Source organism: Tupaia chinensis, unplaced genomic scaffold (genome assembly GCF_000334495.1).
Source record: "Tupaia chinensis unplaced genomic scaffold, TupChi_1.0 Scaffold000110_1, whole genome shotgun sequence".
NCBI lineage: Eukaryota > Metazoa > Chordata > Mammalia > Scandentia > Tupaiidae > Tupaia > Tupaia belangeri.
In genome coordinates, this window is record NW_006159574.1 from 322,366 (window position 1) to 347,015 (window position 24,650).

General features: G+C 48.8%; 1 protein-coding gene across 1 annotated transcript in view; it reads left to right on the top strand.

Moving 5' to 3' along the window:
• DPP6 (dipeptidyl peptidase like 6) overlaps nt 1-24,650 on the top strand; it is a 510,008-nt gene that overhangs the window by 132,205 nt on the left and 353,153 nt on the right. Inside the window, exons 2-3 of the mRNA XM_006143805.1 lie at nt 3,162-3,276; nt 23,005-23,103. Of these exons, the coding sequence (XP_006143867.1) occupies nt 3,162-3,276; nt 23,005-23,103 (214 nt within the window). The remainder of the gene's footprint in view (nt 1-3,161; nt 3,277-23,004; nt 23,104-24,650) is intronic.

A 24,650-nucleotide genomic window follows, 5' to 3' on the forward strand; every position in this document is an offset into this window, starting at 1 on the left:
TTAGAGCACTGTGTCATCCACTGTGTGTGCGCTGTGTTGTACCATTAGAGCACTGTGTCATCCACTGTGTGCGCTGGGTCATCCCGTTAGAGCACTGTGTCATCCACTGTGTGTGCGCTGTGTCATTCCGTTAGAGCACTGTGTCATCCACTGTGTGTGCGCTGCGTCGTCCCGTTAGAGCACTGTGTCATCCACTGTGTGCGCTGAGTCGTCCTGTTGGAGCACTCTGTCATCCACTGTGTGCGTGCTGCGTCGTCCCATTAGAGCACTGTGTCATCCTATGTGTGCGCTGCGTCGTCCTGTTAGAGCACTGTGTCATCCCGTGTGTGCACTGGGCCGTCCCGTGTGCGCACTGTGTCATCCCGTGTGTGCGCTGGGTCGTCCCGTTGGAGCACTGTGTCATCCACTGTGTGCACTGGGTCATCCCGTTAGAGCACTGTGTCATCCACTGTGTGCGCTGAGTCGTCCTGTTGGAGCACTCTGTCATCCACTGTGTGCGTGCTGCGTCGTCCCATTAGAGCACTGTGTCATCCTATGTGTGCGTTGCGTCGTCCTGTTAGAGCACTGTGTCATCCCGTGTGTGCACTGGGCCGTCCCGTGTGCGCACTGTGTCATCCCGTGTGTGCGCTGGGTCGTCCCGTTGGAGCACTGTGTCATCCACTGTGTGCACTGGGTCATCCCGTTAGAGCACTGTGACATCCACTGTGTGCGCTGCGTCGTCCTGTTTGAGCACTGCGTCGTCCCGTTTGAGCACTGCGTCGTCCCGTTGGAGCGCTGCGTCGTCCACTGTTTGAGCACTGCGTCGTCCACTGTTTGAGCACTGCGTCGTCCCGTTGGAGCGCTGCGTTGTCCACTGTGCGCACTGCTCTCCCTATCTTACTCTGTCTGACTTGGTTAATGGGAGCTGCAGTTAGGGGCAAATAAAGGAGAGTGTGCTGAGACCTGGGCGTGGCAGACCATCCACTCACTCCCACTGTGATCACATCCCTATTTGCCCCGTATCAGTGATATTTAGTAGTAATATATTAGGTTGTAGGAAAAGTCAGGACACACTTTTGCAAAGAAAAACACAGAAATTGCTTCATGATTTTTTCTAATGACTTAATATGTTTCCTATTGTTAATTATTAGTATTATTCCCTTTATCGCTCAAAGGATCTCAGTTTAGACTATAAATTCATATGCTCACTCTTATTAAAAGGGAATCAAAATTTGGGTTTTAGCAGTCTATATGCCTGGTTAATTTCCTAATTTGTTTGTTTGTTTTTGCTTTTAATTTTGTTAGGGAGCATGTGCACTGCCCTGGAGGTAGAGGGGAGGGAGAGGAAGTGAGAAAGCATGCCCCATGGAGAACGGCCATGCTGCAACCCTGTCCTCCCCTCTCCTCTCAGGACTTCAGGTATGCAAGCACACGTGCCTGGCATGTTTCTCCTGGCAACGGGTCCAGGACTTGAGCTGCACCATTGGCCATGTGGGATCCATGCTGTTGTAACCATCACACCACAACGATTTCCTGGTGTATTCACCCTTTGACATCCTTTGGCATTGTCTCCAAATTCTCCTCCCATTCTCAACCCTTGCTCCTGAGCAAATGTGTCCCCAGAGGGGACTGAGGCCTGGCTCAAGGGTGGGGTCGGTGGAGGGAAGATGAGGTTCCGGGCTGATGGGGCAGATGCCCACCGGCACTGGAGTGGAGTATGTGCTCAGTGGAGGGCTAGGTTTGGTGGCCCGAGGTAGTGGTCCATGGTGTGGATGTGGAAGGGAAAGTGTGAGAAGACGGGTTGGGAGCTGAGTCCCTGTCCGCGTCGGTGAGGGTGAGTGGGCTGGCTGGCACAGGGAGGACTCCGAGCTTACCCTGTGCTGCCGAGCTCAGCTTGTTGGAAGCAGGCGCATCAGGTTTGCATGAAGCCGCGAACACGGTGTCAGAGTCACTGGGGGATAAAGCATTGCTGTGAGTCAGGAGACAGCCTGAGACGCGGGGCACTGAAGGGGGGAGGGTACCAAAAGGAGCCGATGAGAGCTTCAAGGTTGGGGCTAGGGGCCAGGGACCAGGCAGCTGGAGCCACATGGCAAAGGTCCTGGGTTCTCATCCTGAAACCTCTCTGAGCGGGCCAGGCACATGCGTGTTTGCCCATGATCTGGGCCAGCTGAAGCCAGGGGTGGAATATGGACGAAATCCCTGTTGGGGATCTCTCTCTCTCCCTCTGTCTCTCTGTCTGTCTGTCTGTCTCTCTCATTGCTCTCACAGGAGAAATAAATAATAAAAGTTAGGAGGAAAAAGCATGGGAATGCCATAGTTGCCCTTATCCGTGATTCTCTTCTCACAGTTTCCATTAAGCACAGTGCAGTAAGACAGTCAGAGAGCGGAGAGACCAGCCACTCCACGTTTCCACGCGTCCCGTTTCACGTGGCCTGTTTCGCCGTTAGTTCCCCACGCGTCCCGTTTCGCGTGTCCTGTTTCGCCGTTAGTTCCCCACGCGTCCCGTTTCGCGTGTCCTGTTTCCTCGTTAGTTACTCACAGCGTCCCGTTTCGCATGGCCTGTTTCGCCGTTAGTTAATCACCGTGTCCCGTTTCGCGTGTTCTGTTTCGCCGTTAGTTAATCATGGTGTCCTGTTTCGCGTGTCCTGTTTTGCCGGTAGTTACCCACCATCCCGTTTTGCGTGTCCTGTTTCGCCGTTAGTTAATCACAGTGTCCCGTTTCGCGTGTCCTGTTTTGCCGGTAGTTAATCATGGCGTCCTGTTTCACGTGTTCTGTTTCGCCGTTAGTTAATCACCGTGTCCTGTTTCGCGTGGCCTGTTTCGCCGCTAGTTCCCCACGGTGTCCCGTTTCGCGTGGCCTGTTTCGCCGTTAGTTACCCATGCGTCCTGTTTTGCGTGGCCTGTTTCGTTGTTAGTTGCTGTTCCCCTCTTTCTGTGCCTGGCCTATAGAGTAAGCTACATCACAGGCACATGTGCACACGAAGACGTGTGGTTCGGGCAGGGTTCGGCGTTCCCTGGGGTTTCAGGCATCCCCTCGGGGTTTTGGCATGTCTTGGCAAAGGGGGCTGCCAGAGGCCTCTTCCACTGATTTGCGTCTTAGGTCTTGATTTAAATGAATTACACCTACTCGGCATTGTGTTTTCGAACTTCACTCACTGGGGTCTCTTTCTCTTGGACTTTAGGAGCTGGTGGGGAGTAACCCTCCGCAGAGGAACTGGAAGGGCATAGCGATCGCACTGCTCGTCATCCTGGTCATCTGCTCCCTGATCGTCACCTCGGTCATACTGCTGACACCAGGTACGTGCGTTCCCCTGGGAGAAGCCCGACGCCGTCAGGGAGAGAGCGTGCTTTACCTAAGGAACGACAGGGGCCTGATTTAGTTGTCTCAGGTTCTAATTCTCAGGGCGTCCCACGGTAAAATGATGAACATGCTCTCAATGAAAACATAGATTCTGTTCTTTGACTTTGTCCATGCAGTTGCTGACCAGGTGGACTTCCCTGCCGTATGTTAACATTCACATGTGTGTGTTCTTGCCTGATGGACTTACAGACAGTGGCATTATAAATGCAGCAGTTTTATACATCTATGAGATTCCTGGATATCATATCGAGGATGGATTAAGAAAAATATTAACTAAGTATAAGATATTCACTGGGTAGTGCTGATGAAATGAACCATAAATCAGAGCCAGAAATACGTTGGGAAAAGAAATATCAAAGAAAAGACATACCAAAATTTGCAGCAAAGACCCACCTCAAGTACAGACACGTATGTGCACTCTTAAGCACGAAAGGAGTTAAGGGCAGAGAGATTCGCTTTCTGGGAAAGTTCATGAGAAATAACACGTATATTGGGCCTGGTGGAGTGGTGAGGATTTAGCAGCCAGAGAATGATGGGATTGGGGACAGAAGTAACTGCATGGGAGTTATCACAGGGAAACACTGTGACATAGAAAAAAGACATGCATCTGTTACACTTCAACATACTGATGGAGGTGATCGTTAGCTATTAGACACCTATTAGTGTAGGTGTGAAAAAAACTAGTTTCAGTCCTCGGAAAATATATTGCATTGGTATTAGACTCAGGATGTGAAAAGAAGTAGATATTGCAATGTAAAAATTTTTTTGATAGGTACAAAAAAATGCGAGTGAATTCTGATGTATGTGTAAATTCTTGCCTGAAAATTTAAATGAAGAAAGAGCAATCTCTAGCTTAATGCAAAGCTCGATAAAGGTATGCCGAGAACACGACAGACCAATACCCCTTATGAAGATGAACACAACAATCCTTAATTAAATTTAGCAAATGGAACCCAGCAACATATAAAAAAGGATGTATATCTGTTACCAAATCAGATGTATTCCAGGAAAGAACATTTGACTTAAGGTGTGAAAAATCAGTGCAATATACCCATATAGTAAAATTAAGTACAAAAGCACATGACCACGTGGACAGATACAGAACAAGAGTGTGACAAAATCCAGAATCCCTTTTCTTTTTTTTTTTTTTTTTGTGAGAGGTTTTTGCTATAGGGCGCGTGCGCTCGCCAGACAGACAGAGACAGACAGAGAGATAGAAAGCAGGAAATCACCCCCCAGGGGGGATGGCCACGCCGCAATCCCTTCTCCTCCATTCTCCTCTCGGGATCTTGGGCACGCACGCACACGCGCCCGGCGTGAGTTTAAGCCACCGGGTCCGGGACTCAAACCGCGGTCGACTACGTGGGAGTCCAGCGACATAGCCATTACGCTAACTGCTGGTCCCCAGAATCCCTTTTCTGATCAAACATTCGAGCTAGGAATAGAAGGGGACATCATCAGGCTGCAGAGGAAAACCGGTGGGAGACTGCACAGCTGGCAGTAAACGCAGGGTGAAAGGCGTACGCCCCCCTCCTACAGTTCAGAACAAGACCGGCTACCCACGCTCAGTGTCTCTATTTAACGGCACGCCGGAGGTTCTGCCCAGGGTGAGGGAGTAAGAAAAAGAAAAAAGAACAGAAACACATCAGATAGGAAAGAAGGAAATAAAATTATATTTATGAAAGACATGAAATTGTATACAAAAATAAAACCTATTATAAATGAATCTAGCAAGACAGACGATATAAAAATCCATACACAAAATCATTTGTATTTCTGTACCCTAGCAATGAACTCTCAAGAAAATAAATTAAGAAAAAAATTTACATTGATAGTTTAAAAAAAATAAGATATGATACTCAGGCATACATTTAACAAAGAAGTCAAAGATTTAATACCAAAACTACAAGACAAAATTGAAATAAATTAAGAAGGCTAGTCCATGTAATGGATTAAAGATGCAATATAGTTAACATGGCAACAAATGATCTAACCCAGTTTCCCTGTCCTCTAGTCAGACTCTGTGGCTCTCAGAACCCCTGTCACGATCCCAGCTGCCTTCATTGAAGAAATTATGAGCTGATTCTAAAATTATAAGACAGTGTGAAGGATTCAATAAACAAAACAACCTTGAAAAGAGCAATGAGAAAATTTACACCTCCTGATTTTAAAACCTACTGCAAAGCTGCAGTGATCAGACCGGTGTAACACTTGCATAAGGACAGAGGTCTGTCCCAGCAGAACAGAATGAAGAGCTTGTAAATAAACCCCACTCCTCCATAGTCAGGTGACTTCTCACAGAAATGCCAAGTTTATTTGACCGGGAAAGAATCATCTCTTCAACATTTGTGCTGACAACAGGATGCTGACTTGCAGAGAAGGCGGGTGGACCCCTAACTCTCATCACGTATAAAAATTAACTCAGTGTGGATCAGTGACCAAAATATAAGAGCTAAAACTGAAACGTCTTGGAAGAAAAGATAAGAGTAAATCTTCGTGACTTCAGAGCAGTTTCTTTGATATGATCCAGAAGTGCAGTCAACCAGAGAAAAATCAGATAAATTGGGTGTCATCCAACTTGAAATCTTTTGGGTATCAAAGAAAGTAAAAAGCCCACAGAATGAGAAAAAAAAAATCGTAAATTATATTGGATCGTCAGAAAAGTCATGACACATTTTTGCATAGAAAAACATAAAATATATCCTGACTTTTCTGACAACCCAAAATAGCCAATAAATGTCTAGTATCCTAAATACTTTTTAAAAAAAACTCTTAAAGATCAAAACAAACGGACAAATAATTCAATTTAGAATTGGGCAAAGGACTTGAATTCACATTTCTCCAAATAAATAGAAATGCCAGCAAGCATGAAAAGATGTTCAGCGTCATCAATACTGGGGAAATGAAAATCGGAACTGCAAGAAAATACTAGGTTGGCTATGAAAACAGAAATAAACAACACCCAGAAGATGACAGGTGTTGGTGAGGGTGGGAGAACACGGAACCTCCATCCTGGCAGGGGTATAAAATGGCAGTGTCTGTGGGAAGTAGTTGGACAGTTCCTCAAAAAGTTGAACATGGAGTTACCACATTACCTGGTAATTCTATTTCTAGGCCTAAAAACAAATGGTCATAGAGAAACATAACATTTCTTTTGGGGGTGACGAAAATGTTCTGAACTTTGCGAGTGGCGGTCACAATGGAGACACACTGAACTGTACACAGTAAGAAGTAAACTTTGGGGCCAGCGAGTGACCTGGTGATTAAGGCGCTGGACTTCCACATGGCCTGCCGTGGTCCGATTCCTGGACCTGGTGACTTGAAACTCACTCAGGGCACATGTGTGTGTGCCCAAGATCCCAAGAGGAAAATGGAAGAGAAGGGACTGGGGTTTGGCCATCCCCCTGGGGAGTGATTTCTTACTTTCCTTTCCCTCTCTCTGTCTCTTTCTGTGTCTCTGGCAAGTGCACATGACCTATAGTAAAAATCTCTCTGAAAAAAAAATAAAAAAACAAAAACAAAAAGCTATGTAGAAGTAACGCCCTCCCCTGCCCCCAATGTAGCAGCAGCAGCAGTGCAGTCACCAAACCATCCTGACTGCCCACCGAGGTTTCGGCAGCTGCCAGGATGTGACCTCTTCAACCCTAGGCACGCCTGCATGGTACCTTACTGTCAGATTACACTTTTTACAAATTTCCCATATTTTTTTCAAAAGTTAACAGATCAATTAAGACATAATTCATGTGCCATAAAGTTGACTTCCTTTATTCTTTTTTCCTTTTTTTTTTTTTTTTAAGCAGAAAAGTGAGAAATCATCCCCCAGGGGCAATAGCTATGCTGCAGTCTCTTCTCCTTCATTCTCCTCTTAGGGTTTTGGGCATGAACACGCACACACCAGGCATGATTTTCAAGTCAACGGATCCAAGGTTCAAACCACGGTTGGCCATGGGGCTCCTTCCACTACACTGTCACTACCAGCAATGGGGTGGGGGGTGTCTTGAGTAGCTCCGAAATTATGTCCTCAGACCCACCCCTCCACATGCTCAACTCTGCACCTGGCAGAGAGGCCCCGCTGCCTCCATGGCAGAGGAACCGCGTCACCACATTCCCCCCAGTGCAGTTTCTGTGGCCCCCAAGCAGCCTCAGAGCACTCGTCTGCAATAAACAGAGAACAGTACTGCCAACTGCTATCTCGGAACGTGGACAGCTGGTTGTCAGGGGCAACAGCGAAGGCTGGAGGCACCTGCTGGCTCTTGGGCTCTAGCAAAGGCTTCTTTTGTTTTTCCATTAAAGTAAAGCTGCAGCTTCGCCCCCTGGCTTGTGGTCCTTGGTTGTGCTCCTTGGGGTGAGAGTTCCAGGGCGAGGACCATTCGATATGCCGTCCCAACTCCAAGTGGGGCCCTGGGCTGGCTCCGGGTGGTTCTGTGCATCCACAGGCCTACACATTGAGAACATGTCCTTTTCAGATCTGTCATTCATTTCTCCCCTGCAGTGCAGCAGGGTGTATGTCCTGGCGTCCGAAATTCCGCCGGGCAGAAGGGGATGTCCAGTCACTCTACTTGCCACGGCTCCACAGCCGTCTCAAAGCTGCGCACATTCAGACCGACCTTATGTAACCCATAGTGCCTATCAGTTGATCCAACCTCATGGCCCTCTGTCAGGAGCTAAGGGACATTGTGTAAAATGCTGAGTGAAACATAGAAAGGAAGACTGGGATGCTCTGCGTACAATTTAGAGTCTGCTTCAAGGCAAAGCATATGCAGGGCGAATTCCACAGTGTGGCTCAGTAAGCAAACATAGAATAGAAATCATGAGACAGATGGGGCTGAGCGATTCGAATTGCTTAGGAACGAGCATTGCCTGGTAGGCTCCGGGCATCGGAAGGGCGGGAGGAGCTTCCGTGGCCTGCCGGACTGTGCTCAGGCTTGAGGAGCGGAGGGGCTCAGTCGTGCTGACGCTTGGACGTGTTTGCACACAAGCTTGGGGCATGCCCACGGCACTGGGCTTCCCGCCCACCCTTGCTCCCATCTTGACAGACGTGGTATGAACCATAGTATGTACTTCTGAAAAACTGTTTTAAAGTATTGCCAGTTTTCAGTCTTATATTCTGGTTTACAGAAACATAGAGTAACTTACCTGCTGTCTCCTTGACCCAGGGGAAAAAAAGAAGTCACTCTGAACTCATTTGACCCAGCCCTTTTGCACAAATGCTTCCTAGTGAGCATGGGATGGGCCCTTTCCACCTCGGTGGCAGGAGCCTGGGGAGCGCGACATGATGGAATGCTCTTCTGGTGCCTGGGATCCAGAGGATCGTGGTGATCATTCCAGCCGCCAAGCTCCCTGCTCTGTAGTGCCGTCTAGTTATCCCCAGTTATGCACGCTGCGGCTAAGAACTCAAATTACAGTGTGTAAGGCAATCTTAGTTCCAAAGGGGTCCACAAATGACAAATGAGAACGTGTCCTTTTCAGTTCTGTCGTTCATTCCTCCCTTGCTGGTCTGTGCTCTTCTCTCAATTTCTCTTCGGGATAATAGACTGGAAGTTCCCTTTTTTATGTTCAGTATTAAGTACGCGTCTGCAATAGGTCACGCGCGGCATCTGCCTTTTGTTGGCAGCTATGGTTCCTGGTTCCTGCGTCCTGATTGAAAGGACCTGGAGAGTCTCTGGTGCCACAATTGCTGCTCTGGGAGTCTGCAGATCCAGCAAGATGGTATTTGCATTAAAACAGTCCCCACCTTTGACTTTTATGGACTTCCTTGCCAGAGTGGATGGACTCGCTTTGTGATGGAGAGCACGGAATATTCAGGGGGTGTCTAGAAGAAAAGCCTTGGCTATTTGGAAGTCTTATTGAAGGGACTCTGTCTCAAGGTCAGTGACAGGTTATCAGACTCAGAGGTCACTAGTCTCTGGGGAGGAAAGTAACGAACAGATTATTTTCATGGGATTGAAACACCACTGCTATTTGATTTAAACCTAACGTCTGTCACTACATTGCTAACCATCAGCTTATCTTTATAAAATTCTGGAACAAATTATTTTAAAGCATCGTATTAAGAAGAATACTCATAGAGGACATGCAGTGTGTGAGAGGTCTTCAGGATTTCATGGAAAGTAAATATTATGAAAAGAACTGTGCATAAATGTCTATGTTTGCATCAGAATAAACTGGTACATGAATCCCACATGACCTGAAGCCCGTGCCTCCTTACACCCTCTTTCATCACAGGGCAACTTACTTCTGATGTCATAGAAGCGTTTTGCCAGTTTTTAGGCTTTTTACATTTATGTTATAAATGTAATTGTGTAGTCTGTACCCTGTTATGCCTGGTTCTTTGTTCAGTATGTTTGTGAAGTTCATTGGTGCATGTTAGACGGTGCTTTGCCAATTTTTAGTCGTATTGGTTGACCTCGCCAGAAGGTCCCACGTGGAACCATGGATGCTGCAGAACAGTTACAGTAAGCTGGTGGCTTCCACAATGCTCACAATACATGGTGTCTGCCTCGTTGCCCTGCCATCACGGAGAAGCAGGTGGCTCACGCCCTGTTCTCTAAGCACCGACCTCGCCCCTCAGTTCCAACCTCGGTGTCCTCAGTGTGTCGTGGTGACTCTGGCCCGTGTGTCTGGTCTTAGGAAGTACAGGTACCTGGGGTCCGGTTCTGGTATTGCTGGGCTCACTTGGGCATCTGGGCCTGGGTCCCTTCGGGCTTGTGCCCGCCCATCTGCTGGCTGACTGCTGGTTTCCATTCAGACTGGAAGCAGAGGTCTGCCCTGGCTGCTGCTCCGTCAGTCTTTCTGCCTCGGGTCAGTTCACGGATGCTCACGAGCGCAGAGCGCTATGAGGGCTGCACAGCCGTTTCTTGAGAGCTTGGAGTACGGGAGAGACCTCAAGGACAGGAAGCCGTCCTGGGGAACAGAGCCATCAGAGGCTGTGTGTGTGAGAGAGAGAGAGAGAGAGAGAGAGAGCCAGCAGCAGGGATGGCAGGCAGTCCAGGAGAGAAGGTCACCACAAGTCCCATGTCCGGGTGCTTGGGGACAAAGGACGGTCTGGCCTGAAAGTCCTGGAGAGGCATGGCGAGCTGTTGGGAGTGTAGGCGGAAGTGGGGAAGGTCTGCCTGAGTGGGCTGGGACATCAGGCTGAATTTGAGACTGGACTCCAGCTGCCCCTCTGTCCATGCAACATGGCACACCCTAACCAGAAGCTGGTGAGAGCTAGGGCACCTGACCACTAGGAGGAAAGGAAGGGCTTATCCGTGTGCATAAGCATGCGGATGCCTTTTGCATAGTTCATGGACCCAGCCAGCTCATCCATGGGCCAGCTCATCCATGGGCCAGGCCAGCTCAGGGACCTGCTTGCGCGTTTCCTAAACACAGTGTTACCATTTTACTTCGCGAGTAATTTAATAGCTAGCTAAGACTGTTGGAGTTGTGGGTGTCCATATTGTTTCACAAAACCAGGAGCAGGCTGGTTCCGCTCCGAGACAGCATGGAGAGCCACTGACTGTCTTTCTCTGCCGCCATCAACATGTTGGCAAATGGCTGCAGCAGCTTCACACACTCTGTGCCCACGGGAAGGGAGAGACACAGAGCTTGCCTCGTCATCTGTCTTGCTGCACTCCAGAGAAAACAGTTCCCTGGAACCGGCCAGAGATCGCTGCTTGGCTCTAAGTATATTACGTGGCGCTCTTAGCTGCAAGACAGGGAGCGGGAAAGGAGGCGTTTTGCCGGAGTCAGGCTCTGCTTGGTTGGTGGAGGACAGAGGGACAAAGGCTTGTGGGGAAGTGGTCAGAGTCACCACAGCATGCAAGACCCTCTCACTTATAAAATACTTGAGGAGTGCGGTCTCCATTCCTTGAACCTGATTCCTTGAATCTGAGCAGTGAATGCAAATCATTATTTAAATTGAAATAAATCTGAAGGGACCAGCAGATGGCCTAGTGGTTACGTTGCCGGACTCCCACATGGTCGACCGTGGTTCAAGTCCTGGACCCGGTGGCTTAAAAATCACGCTAGGAGTGTGTGCATGTGTGCCCAAGATTCCTGGAGGAGAATGGAGGAAAACAGATTGTGGTGTGACCATCCCCCCGGGTGTAATTTCTCACTTTTCCTCTTACTGTGTCTGTCTGTCTGTCTCTCTCCCTGGCAAGCACATGCACCCTAAAGAAAAAAACTCTTAAAGGAAAAAAAAGGAAATAAATATGAAAAGAGGGAGTTATGAAAGATTCTCATTTTTAAAAAAGGAAAGGATTCGTTTCTACCGCACTTGCTTTAGTGAGTTGCAGACTTCCAAGGCGCAGAGAAGGCCTGAGAGCATCTAACAGTCTCTTGACTTTGTGCCGTCAGTTCTGGAAGGACTGTCTAGTGCATCTTGCTCATTTATCGAATCTACACTGAAGAGCCGTTTTCCTGACGGGTGGCAGTGGGTGCTTATTACTCATGCGCGCGCTAAGGGTAGAAGCTAAGGCAGACGGCTGTCTACATGTTTGCCCCCAGAGGGGCCTTTCCGAGCATGCTACATCACACATGCTATTGTAGAGGTGCGGGTTTTTATAAACCATGAGAATGGGTAAATCTGATGTGGGTACCCTGGTTCTCTCCGGCGTCCACTGCCTGATTTAGGTGAGAGCCCCTTGGTACCTTTCCAAGCCATCCTGGGGCCTTCGGGACCGGGGGTTTCTGGGCTGCCTGGTGGACTGTTGCGAGTTTACTAAAGACTGGTCCAGGCAGAAGCAACGGCAGCAATCCAGGGGCCTCAGCTGAGTGGCCAGGTTTGGGTCAGGAGCTAGAACTCTGTCAGGTAGTCAGAACTGGACACCTAGAGAGGAAGGACCCACAGTGGCCTTGGGAGGCGGGCCCTGGGGTGACGTTCTAGGCTGCAACGGTAACAGCTCGTTTTGTAGCAGGACGGTCACCCTCAGTCTGGCCTGAACAGTCATCATTATGTCTGCAAGATGTGTGTGTGACCTCGGCTGCGGCACTGTCCCCAGCCCCAGGTTCCTTCCAAATTAACTCCATGTTTCTAGTATGATAAAATCACTAGAAATTAGGTTAAGTGCTAATTTATGACTGCCAGAATTAATCAGCCTCCTTCTTGCTTTTCTCTTACTCAGATCCTTCATGCTTTTTTATTTTCTAATTCAGTAAATGTGTGCTGATTACGTCCTCGAAGGTGCTTGCTGAAGGGGCTGGGGAGTTGGAAATAGAAGGCCTTGGGGGTGTGGTAGGCTACACACAGGCCTGCCCCTCAAAGACAGCCACGTTTTAGTCTGTGGATGCTATTTCATGTGGGAGTCTTGGGCTAGATGTCTTGAGATGGGAGGTTACCTTGGCTCATCCAGGGGGACCTAACTGCACTTGTAAGAGGAGGCACAGGGAGACGCGACACAGGTGGAAGAGGAGACAGTAGTGTGGCCAGCGGGGCAGAGCCTGGAGTGGGAGAGGCAAAGAGAGGTCCTACCCTCCACGCTCAGAGCCCCGCAACCCTGCCCGCACTTGGATTTGGGCCCATGGAACTGACTTCAGACTCGCAGGTTCCAGAACTGGGAAACGTGGTGGGGGCGAACTGGCCAGAGACCTACCCCAGCCCTTTCTGCCTGCTCTCTCCTGCTCGCTCACCAAGTCCCCCCAGCTCCTCCTCGGCTCCCAGGAGGCTGCTCGTAGTTTCTGAAACTGGCCGTCCTCTTTACCACCCAGAAAGGAACTGAAATTCCTTCACATGAAGATGTATACACATGTTTCAGAAGAAAAGCAAAGCAAGTTTGCAGCACCAACTTAATTTGAGTTACTTTACACACATGGATTAAGTAGATACGAGTTCCACTTAGATTCTGGTAGTAAATTAAGAGACAGACAACATAAATGCAGATTGATCGATGAAGTCAATAAAATTAAATTAAAAATATACATTTTATGTGACAGGTCATGATTTCTGAAATTAAATCATCCTTGAACATGGGCGAGTGTGGCGTTTGCCATGTGGCATGGGTATTTGGGGCTCATGTGTCTGCCCCGGTAGGCACTGGTGCAGCATTCCCCACTGGCCGTCTCTCTGCTGAGAGTACTATCCACCTGTGTCTACACCACAACCGTGCAGTCACTCGGGAAGGTACCGGACCTTAGTGCTGGTCCAGGCTCTGGGTTCAGGTGCGAGCGTACACTTACCAAAGGAAGATGGCTTCTTAAGTTTGTATGGCACAAGTAATATGTATAAATGGAAAACAAACAGTAGAAAAAGATGAAATTAACAACCAAAATCAAAATAATAATAGTCCTTTTCTTATACTGTCTTTTCTAACCAGTCCTTAGATATCATAGTTTTTCACCATTTCTGATTTTAGTCCTAATATGTATACATGTATGAGAATTAATTTCAGTTCAAGTTTGTTGATTTGTGTATTTCATAAGTGGGAGAGAGACTGCAGCAACAGGGCCCTGACAGCCCTCCACCCCAGCCTTCATCCAGCATGGGACCATGGTACACACGTGCCTGGAGTACTGAGAGAGGTCTCCAGACTCGAACCACGAACCTTCCACTTGCAGGGCGCTGTGTTTTACCACTGCACCTCTGTCTGGCCATCATGTAATTCTTAACATGCTTATACGTTCATGGTCACAGATCACTAACTATGAAAGAAGAGATATTCAACTCACACTTCTTCCCACTTCTTTTTTCCCCCAGGTTTTTGCCATAGGGCACATGAGCTTGCTGGAGAGAGACAGAGTGAGGAAAAGTGAGAAATCACCCCCCAGGGAGGAAGGCCACGCCACATTCCCTTCTCCTCCATTCCCCTCTCAGGATTTTGGGCACACATGCAGATGAGCCCAGAGAGATTTTCAAGCCCCCAAGTCTGAGCCTCAAACCATGGTTGCCCACATGAGAATATAGCATCCTAACCACCACACCACCTGCTGGCCTCTCTCTCTCTCTTTCTTTCTTTCTTTCTTTCTTTCTTTCTTTCTTTCTTTCTTTTTTGAGCTTTTTTCCTTAGGACACATGCACTCGCTGGAGAGAAGAGACGGAGACAATGAGAGGGAAAGTAAGAAATCACTCCCCCCAGGAGGGATAGCCACACCACAGTCCCTTCTTCATTCTCCTCCCGGGATCTTGGCCACACACACATGTGCCCAGCATGATTTTTAAGCCACCAGGTCTGGGACTTGAACCACTGTCAACCACTGGGAGTCCAGAGACCTAATCACTATGCCATCTGCTGGTCACCCCTCTTCCTTATAAAATTGGTCTGGCCCTGTGGCATAGTGATTAAGGGAGCCAGATCCCATGTAGCCCACCACGGTTCTAATCCCAGCCCCAGCAGATTGAAAAGGGTGCCAGGTGCATGCTCTTATGCACCAGATTCTGGTGGAGTGCAGAAATGGAGGGAAAGGAGTGAGTGTGAGCACACCCCACTGAAGTGGAGGGTGTGCACTTCTCTAAGGCACACACCTTTCATCTAGCGATTAAAATGGAAAGCCTATCAAGTTATTTCAAGGCCTCTACAGATTTGCTTTATTGCTCCACCGCTCTCAAGTGTGGCTTTCGATGCAATGAGGCATCGGCGTGCCTGGAGGACCTCTCCACGTGCCGCCGCCCTGCTGCTGTCCTTTCCTCTCACCTTTGTGGCACATTTGCAGTCTCTGCTTGCCTTCATAAAATCACCCACAGAGTGACGACAAGTTGACTTTTTCAACAGAAAACATATTTATGAATGTCATTTGAGCAGATAGTAAAATTTCTGTTGTAGAAGTTGAACAGCTGATGAGACCATAGAGAGTTTATGCTGGAGTTTTCATAGATGGTTTTGCAAATGTGAACTTTGAGAAGAAAGCTTTGGGACTTTTTGCAGACACAAATTTAGGGTATAACAATAATTAGTGTACGTCAGTAATACAAAGACTCCAGTGCCAAATAATATAAATAAAAGAAACGGACTTTTAAAACTATAGGTTTCTTCATTCAAGATAAACAGGTCGGACATCTGGGTGCCAGGTCCTGAGAGCGATAAGGAAGTCACAGTTCCTATCTTAAAAAGAGAAGGGAAAAGAGCCAAACTTGTGTAGAAAATAGACTTGAAAGGTACGCGCGAGCTTAGTGCTAGCTCTCGGCAGCAGGGAGATGGCCCATCCAGTTAGTGAGGACAGGGAGAAGAAGCACCCCCTTCAGGGCTGTGCCCGTGCATTTCCCGGGTGCCTCCCTGTCGCTCAGAGGAGGTGGCCTGATGTCATTTTATCCCAACCACGGTTTTCAGTTCCTTACACTCAGGGCTGGACCCCTCCAGACAGACTTGTGAGGGAAATGCAGATGTCTTTTGGAGCCGAGCACCCTGTCTGCAGGGGGAGAGACGCCCCCTCACTCACAGCAGCTGCTGGGTCCCGTCTGGGGTGAGAAGTGTCCCGCTCAGCCCTGACCTAGACGTCATGTGGAAAGCTGTGTTGTAGAAGTTGGACATGCTGGACAGCTTAAGCAGGGTTAGGCAAAACTCCCCAGGGCTCTCACTTATTTGCAGACGTGTCACCGGTTGTAAATGCCACTGTCACTAGGCTGAGGATGGGTGCAGGTGAGTACATTTCTCTTCTGCTTTAAGGCTCTCGCAAGAAAGAGTGAGGAGCCCCCATAGCAGATGTCACTGACCGCACTTCTCGGAGCTGAGTGAAGACTGGCTGGAAGTACTGCTTCCTGCACCTCGCGGGCCCCACCCAGAGCGCTGGATCAGACGTGGCGGCGGAGCCCAGCAAGCGTGTGTCACCGTGAACGTCCCCGAGCCTTCTCCTTTCGACCACGTGGCTTCTGTGTGAGGTTCATCGTTAACGGTGGCTTATTTTTAAGCAAAATCTGTCTCATTGGGACATGTGAACACCTGGTACGGACTTTGAAAAATGAATGGCTTCTCTGATTTCCCCATGTTCTTTTGAAGTGTCGGAAAGCAAGCAGACAAATATTATCAAATTGCACAGATTATTCTGAATATAAAGAGTACTTCACTCAGAGCCTCAGCCTGGGGCTGTCTCCCGAATGAAGCTGGATCTGGCGGGCACACCAGAGTCTTCGCCTCCTTTGAGTTTTAAAAACACTTAGCACTTGACAGCCGCCAAGGAACTCCCCACGCATCTCTGGAAGTGCCATTTAACCTCTCTGCAGTTCAGGTTACCTCCTTAAAATGCCTTTCCTTCCTCCTTATGGTGAGGAGCAGGAGGAATGGTAAATGCCGTTGTCCTCAGAAGTCTGGAAAGCACTTCAGAGTTGTCTCTGCAGTTGCGAACGAAACGGAACCTTACAGACGCCAGACTGCAACTGGGCTGCCAGTGCTGCGGTCACTGACCAGCAGACCGACCTGGGTCGGATTCCCGTGTTGCTAAGTTGGGCTTGTCAGTAGCTCACCCCACTCACAGTGACCAACCTCTGCTTTCCCTATGACCGCCTCATAAAAATGTTCCTCAATAGCTTCATTATTTAACAAGATCACTGTTGGCAAATACCCTAGGGACGGAAAAGAGCCTGGGTGTTTGCGTTACACGCTGGCCTGCATGAAAGACAGCTGTGTCACTGTAGGTCACAGGTGACTTTGCGTGCTGGGAGGTGGCCAGGAAGCCCAGTTAATTAGGATTCCTGTGTGGCTGTCAACACTATGCCAAGCTGAAGGATGAAGGATGGAAGGAAGTTTTACTTCCCACTGATCCCCAAATAGCCGTCAGGATGAGATTCAAACTCTAAGACCACTGGCCACCTTCATGTCCGACCTCCTCTTGACTTCCAGTTTCAGATGCAAGGTTGACCCCAGAACCTTTCCCTGTACTGCAACATGTGGAAGTGATGGAAAAATAGAGTCCATAGCGACACTCAAAGACAAGAAAGGGAGTTTTCTCACGGCTGGAATGGGTGTCCTGAGAGAAGGAGCAGGTGGAATCTGAGGTGGGAAGTAAGGCCCAGCCCCTGCCCCTCGGCTCCACGAGAGGGGCTGGAATGCTGGTGTCCCAGCGCCCAGGGCTGAAGGGCCCTGCTCAGAACTGGGCTCCAAGGCAGAGGGCCTCAAGCCACATCCTCCACGTGGGTGATCTTGGGAAAGAGCTAGTTAGAAATACTATAAATTAGAAGAAAGGGACCAGCAGCTGGTGTAGTAGTTATGTTGCTTGACTCCCACATAGTGGACCATGGTTCAAGTCCCAGATCTGGTGGCTTGGACTCATGCTGGGCACGTGTGCGTGCATGCCCAAGATCCCAAGATGAGAGTGGAGGAGAAGGGATTGCGGTGTGGCCATACCCCCTGGGGGGGGATTTCTCCCGTTTTGTCTATCTTTCTGACAAGCACACGTGCCTTATAGCAAAAAGCCTCTCAAACAAACAAAAAAATTAAACGAAAATTATTTTAAATTTAAAAATGTGGTCATTCATGAAAGAGCAGTCCAGTCATTCTAAATAGAACACCAGTAAGTGGCAGACTAGGCAAAACGTCACCCGGAGGCTCTGAAAGACGTAGGAAGTGGAAAACACAGAGAACAACCGAGGGTGTGGAGTTGGACCAGGGAGACCCTGCCTGGCCGGGTGGGTTCTGGAGGAGGGAGTGGGAGATAGAGAAGCCATACTGGGAGAGCTTGGGAGTGGTGAGTTCCTGATGTGAAGAAAGGGAATTCAGGGAACCAGCAGTTAGCATAATGCCTGTGTCGCTGGACTCGCACGTAGTCGACCGCGGTTCGTGTCCTGGACCTGGTGGCTTAAAACTCACGCCAGGTGCATGTGTGTGCATGCCCAAGATCCCGAGAGGAGAATGGAGGAGAAGGGATTGTGGCGTGGCCATCCCCCCTGGGGGGTGATTTCTCGCTTTCTGACTCTCTGTCTCTCTCTGTCTCTGTGGCAAGTGCACGCAAACCTCTCCAAAAAAAAAAAAAAAAAAGATCATTTAAGAAAGGGAAAGGGAATTCACAGACTGAAAATATTACTGAGTTAAGCAGGGTTTTCAGAGAAAATCCACAAAGAGCATTTTCTTCTTTTTAAAAAAATGTTCTTTATTTCTCTCATGAGAGAAGACAGAGAGGGTGCCCCGACAGGGTGTCTCTGCCACAAGTGTCAGGGCACACAGCGTGTCCCCACCACAGCCCTCGCCCAGTCTCAGCAGCCAAGGCCCCGGGGTTGTGAGCTTACACCCAGTGTGAGCAATGAGACCTCCAGACTTGAACCCGTGCCATCCGCACCCGGGCCATCTGCATGGTGTCAGCATTGCAGAGCGTGGGTTCCCACAGCCAGTCACAGTGCGTGTTCTCTAGCGGAGACAGGACTGGGGACAGCAGGAGGGAACCTCATCTCCGCCGTCTCTGCCCACCCACCGATGCCAACACCTCACACCTCCTTGAACAGGACATCTGCCAACACCGTCACGCCCCTGCCATGCTTCCTGCCTAGGTGTTTGTCTCCTCTATCTGGCTAGCCGATTCTGGCCTCCAGGAAGCCTTCCCAGAATTCTTCTGGCCCCCTCCGTGTCGCAGGGCAGGCCCCGCCGCTCTCCCACTCTGTCCTGCTGTGTCCTGGCTCCTGCAGCTCTGAGCACTTCCTGCAATCACCTGCGAGGTTGTTCGCGAGGTCATCTGACTTCCATTCCTGGGGCTCAGCCTGGTGGGTGGGACATGGCAGCCACTCTGTCACCACCGCAAAGACTTTTGGGAGTGAACGAGGTCGTACTTGAACCTGCATGCGGATGAGCCGTGCGGGTCCAGCAGTGAGGTTCTAAAGGGAGCAGCTGTGATCATGACCGAAGCGCCCCGGCCTGTGCGCCCTCATCACGCCTCCACCACACTGCCCTGCAAACATCTTCCCCGATTTAAAAATACCTTTAAGGACAAATAAAGAAACCGATCTTTTAAGCAAAGCATATTTATGAAAAGAAATTTTCAAAAAGTAAATTGCTTTTCCATCTTCTGTTTTATTTGAATGACGGTTTTGCGTTCTTTTATTAGACCCATGGATACCACAAAAGGCGGAGGCAGAACCACTCTTAAATGCTGATTAGTCAGATAAAATGTAAATTGTAATGTGATAGTCTATTTTCTGATATATACTGAATGCCTCAAAATGTAGGTACTTCTTCATTGTCAGAGCACAGTGTAACTTTATAAGGTCAGTGTCTAGTAACCTTTGAATTCTCTGGGACCAGTAGATGGTGTAATGGTTATGTTACTGGACATAACCAACCTACGTAGTTGATTGCAGTTCAAGTCTCAGACCTGGTGGCTTAAAACTCACAGTGCATGTGTGTGCGTGCCCAAGATCCTGAGAGGAAAATGGAGGAGAAGGGACTGTGGCATGGCCGTCCCCCGAGGGGGATGATTTTTTACTTTCCATCTCTGTCTTTCTTGGTCTCTCCAGTGAGTGCATAGCAAAAAAAATCTCTCTAAACAAAAAAATTTTAAAAATAAAATCCTCACTTGCGATCTGTTTTTCAGATCACAAGTGGAAGTGCCTCGGGTCTGAAGCTGAGCGTCACTGTCTAGCGCTGCTACGATCACATTAAGTTCCCACGGGGAAAACTGGGTTTGGTTTGCCACGGTCTGCTTAGCACCTGGGCTAAACCTGGGCTAAACAACAAGGCCCCCTTCAGGAACACCACTCTGTCATTTTCTACAGACTTAATGCACATTAATCCCATGCGATATTCAGGAAATCAGTGAATGCACAGAGGAACACGTCACTTTACTGACTTCCGTAAATCTGCAGCACCCAGAGAGGCGGGAAGAGAAACCAAAGTGACATGACGTAGTAAACTCAGAGCTTTAGAAGCAGCTCTGAGACCTCGTCCATGGAATATTTATTCCTCTTTCACTTCGGAATTCCAGCACAGCTTCTTGCTCTTTTTCCAACCTGCCACGGATTTTGAAACTGAATCAAAAGCAGCAAAGGGTACTCTTGAGGCCAAGCACAGCGACGGCCCAAGAAATGAAAGCCGGTTCCACAGCCGGAAACTGAAGAAGGAGACAGAAGAGCCGACATCGAAATGCAAAGCCCAGCAGTCTGGCACCCACCGAGCATGCTGACCTGACCTGCACGCAGCAGCCCACCCAGCCGAGGCCGGGACCCAGAGCCTTCCAGCAACCTGCAGCGACTTAGTGCGTCCTGTGGAAGAGGGTGGAGGTCATTGAGCACTCTAGGCAGACTGCACACGGCAGGAGCGGTCCAGGCAAACTGCATGGCAGAAGTGGGGTGTGGTCCAGGCAGACTGCGCACGGCGGGAACGGTCCAAGTCAGAGGAAGACGGAGTACAGGGCTCCTGGGCTGCCCCCTCTGTATCCCTCTGGTAGCACGGGCTCACTGGACAAGTGTCCAGACAGCTTTTTGTCTCTTCAAAGTAGACAATGGATTTTTGCGCCTCTACTGGAGAAACCCTCTTCTAGGGGAGAGCTCAACCCCCAGGAGCTTTGACTTCTGAAACTAGGATAAAATTGCCAGACCTTCAAGTCTCGCGCACTGGTGCCGTTAAGTAAACTCACTTCCTGGGCTGAGTGTTCGTTTGGTGCCCTGGCAGCTCAGCCCGGGTGCTAAACCCTGAGCGGTCAGCCCATGGGGGGCAGAACCGGGATCCTGAGTGCCAAGATGGTGGGTGCGATCTGCTGGAACGAGCACCCGCACACAGCTCGCAGACGTCCAGGGACACGTGAAGCGTGTGGGGATAAATACCGAAGGGAGAGTTTATGTCTTTGACCTTCCAGAAACCACATGCTGCCTGTCATTAGGAATTAATAGGTGCTAATGAGTGACTGATTACATAAGACCATCGAGACCCATCCTGCACATCTGTCCCTTCCTCCCTCCCCCCTTCGTATCTGGATTATAAATGTCTCGAAGCAGTTACGCACCTCTTGCCTAAATGTGACAACTATCCGTGCAGCAAGCGGGGCAGGAATGATGGCAGTTTACAATGGGAGGACTCATGATCTCCTTAACGTCGTTGTTGATCATTTGACTAAAAATGAAAGCAGGACTGACATTTGCTCACCATTGATTTACGAAATGAGGTGTTTTTTCCATATATGCCGTTTCTTTTTGATTACATCTCTTTCACACATTCGATCACTACACATCACTACAGCTTCTAAAGCGAATTTACCCAATGTGAGTGCACCAGTGAAGCTGAAGATACCTACACGTCATCAGCAGATCACCATACCCCTCTGTGTCCCATAAATGTCTTGAAGATACCCTACACGTCATCAGATCACCATACCCCTCTGTGTCCCATAAATGTCTTGCTTCTCTATTTTTCTCCTTGATGCCTTTCCTCACACTCTCGCCTTTCTCTCACCCTCTTCCCACACTGTCTTCAGCATCCCTAGTCATTTTCCAGGCTTCTATATCCTCTAATCTTTCAGTTTCCACCATGGAGTGTGGACGGTTGGTGTATATTAAGTGGAGACATACAACGTCTCTCCTTCATGGCTTGCTTCACTCGGCAGTGAATCTTCCATATTAATCCCCTTTCTATCAAATACCAGGGTCTTGTTGATTTTTATGGCTGAGTAGTATTCCATGGAGTATATGTGCCACACTTTTTCAATCCGTTCATCCGTTCGTGGACATTTGGTTTGGTGCCACGTCTTAGCAGTTGTGAATAATGCCACAATAAACAGATGTGTGGGCACTTTTTTGACTGAGTGTTCTCCTATCCTTTGGGTAGATATGCAGGAGTGCAATTGCTCGATCACATGATAATTCTATTTGTGGACGTTTGAGAAACCACCACGTTGTACTCCATGGTGGCTGTACTAATTTACATTCCCGCCAACAGCATCGGAGGGTTCTCCTTTCACCACCACCTTATCAGCACTTATTTTTCCTTTTTTTAAATCTTAGCCATCCTGACTGGGGTTACATGGTTTCTCATTGTGGTTTTGATCTGCATCTACCTTATAATGAGGGATGTTGTGCATTTTTTCATATGCTTTTTTGGCTGTTCATATACTTCCTTAGAAAGTTGTTTGTTCAGCTCTTTTTCTCATCTTTTAATTGGGTTAGTCATTTTTTTTTTGTGGGTAAGCCGCTTGAGTTTCCAATATATTCTGGTGACCAGTCCCTTATCTGAGGCATAGTTTACAAAAATATTCTCCCATTCTGAGGTTTGTCAACTCACACTAACTACTGTGTCCTTGGCTGTGCAGGAATGGCTTAATTTTATGTAATCTCACTTGTCTATTTTGGGGATTATTGCCTGTGCTTTGGGGGTCTCATTTAAGAAATCTTTGCCTACTCTGCTGTCTCCCAGAATTTCGCCAGTGTGTTCCAGCAGTAGTTTATAGTTTGAGGTCTGAGGTTTAGAGCTCTGATCCACTTTGAGTTGATTGTTGTTAATGGTAAGAGATAGTGGTCCAGATTCATCTTTCTGCAGGTGAACACCCAGTTTTTCAAGCACCATTTGCCGAAGAGGTTTTTCTCTTTCCCACTAGATTGACTGGTGCCCCTTGTCAAAAATCACATGGCTGTACGTTTTTGGGGTTTGTTTCTGGGGCTTCTACTCTGACCCTGACCCATTGGTCCACATGTCTGTTTTTGTGCCAATACCAGGCTGCTTTGATTATCACACCTTTGTAATGTATTTTTCTATTTCTGAATAACAGAAGGCTTTATGGTCCTCTTCTTTAACCAACTTAATTTTTAAAAGTTTAACTATTTGCCTCATTGTTTTTTTTTCTAGCGGAAGACAACAGTCTTTCTCAAAAGAAGAAGGTCACCGTGGAAGATCTCTTCAGTGAGGATTTCAAAATTCATGACCCGGAAGCCAAGTGGATAAGTGGTGAGTCCCGTGTCCTGGTGCGCATCAGAAATCACTTCCCGACTTCCTGCCTCTTTGGTAGATTTGGGTTTGTCCAGGATTAGGAGTTTGCCTGGCAAATTCTCTGTTTGATGGAGTGGATTATAGAATAGTATATAGCACAGTAGAATAGAAAATATTGATGACAATTTAATATATATTTCCAAATGTCTAGCAGAGCAGATTTCAAATATGCACAACACAAAGTAGCAATACATGCTGTCGATGGTGGAAAAAAATTCTGTCTGGCTGTAGAAGGGGACCCACAGGGACTTCACTGTGCTAACCGTCACGTTACCGTTCTAAGAGAACGCGTACCCGGTAGCACTGCAGACATCAGCACAGCCCGTCTTCATGAGAAATGGATCTGCTGAGGACGCGCCCTCCGTGCGTCACCTCCTGAAGCTGCTTCTCCGAGATGCGAAATGTTGCTAAGCAACAGGCCCAGCTGAGCCCCTTCTCCGTGGCCTCTATTCCCTGGTGTGCTTGTGCTTTCACTTTGCCTTGGCTAGCCGAGCAAACCAGCTCAGAGGATTCTTCCAGAAGGCTGCCAGAGGAGCACGGAGCCCAGTGCTTGGATTGTATGCAGGGGATTCATTTTCTCTTCCATGAACTTTAATCTAGATTAAGTCTACTTTTTCCAGTGGGGGCTTTTTTTTAAACAATGGGATAAGGTAGAAGCGGGGGCAGGAGGCCCTGTGTCCCTACTGCCTTTTTAGTGCCGTAAAATGATTGGTTCTGCTACTTGACCTGAAATCCTCAGTGCGTTCACGGACCAGGCCCAGCGCTACCAACTGTCCCCCCGCAGGCTCGGTGGCTTCCCTGGTGGCACCTCCCCTGGTATCTCCATGGCCGCTGTTGATACCCAGTCCTGGCTTCAGCAGAGAGTGCTTGGAAACCACCCTCAGGTTGAGCCCCCCTGTGGGATGCTTGCGAGTCTAGTTGACCTCCTGGCTTGTACAGTCAGCGAGGGCCCCAGAGGGCAGGGGACCGTCCTGAGATCACACAGTGGGTTCGTGGCACAGCTGTGGCTAGGAGCCCGTCTCCTGGCTTCCACTTCAGTGCTCGTCCCGCCACACTGTTCTGAGTGACAACTGTCATTTGCTCCCAAACTGCCTCTAGAATGCTTTTCATGCTTCACAAAATCTCAAAAATCAACTAGCAATGACTGTTTGTCCTTGTCCCCCACTTAGGTCATGGCTTCCCCTTCATCCTCTCTGGCGGCGTCAGTGTTCGTGTCTGACCCTTAGATTGACATTTAGCAATGGAGGAAGTCGATGGATGGCAGAGGGAGTGTATTCTGTGAAACTGGGGCAGAGCCAGGGCAGTGTATCGTGAATATCAATGGAGGGCATGGCACACCAGAGCCTGGATGGGGCGAAGGCCCTCGTGTTAGGTAGAGGGGTTAGCTGCTGTGGCCCGGGGCTGTGGAGGGGTTAGGGGCTGTGGAGGGGTTAGCTGTTGTGGCCCGGGGCTATGGAGGGATTAGCTGCTGTGGCCTGGGGCTGTGGAGGGGTTAGGGGCTGTGG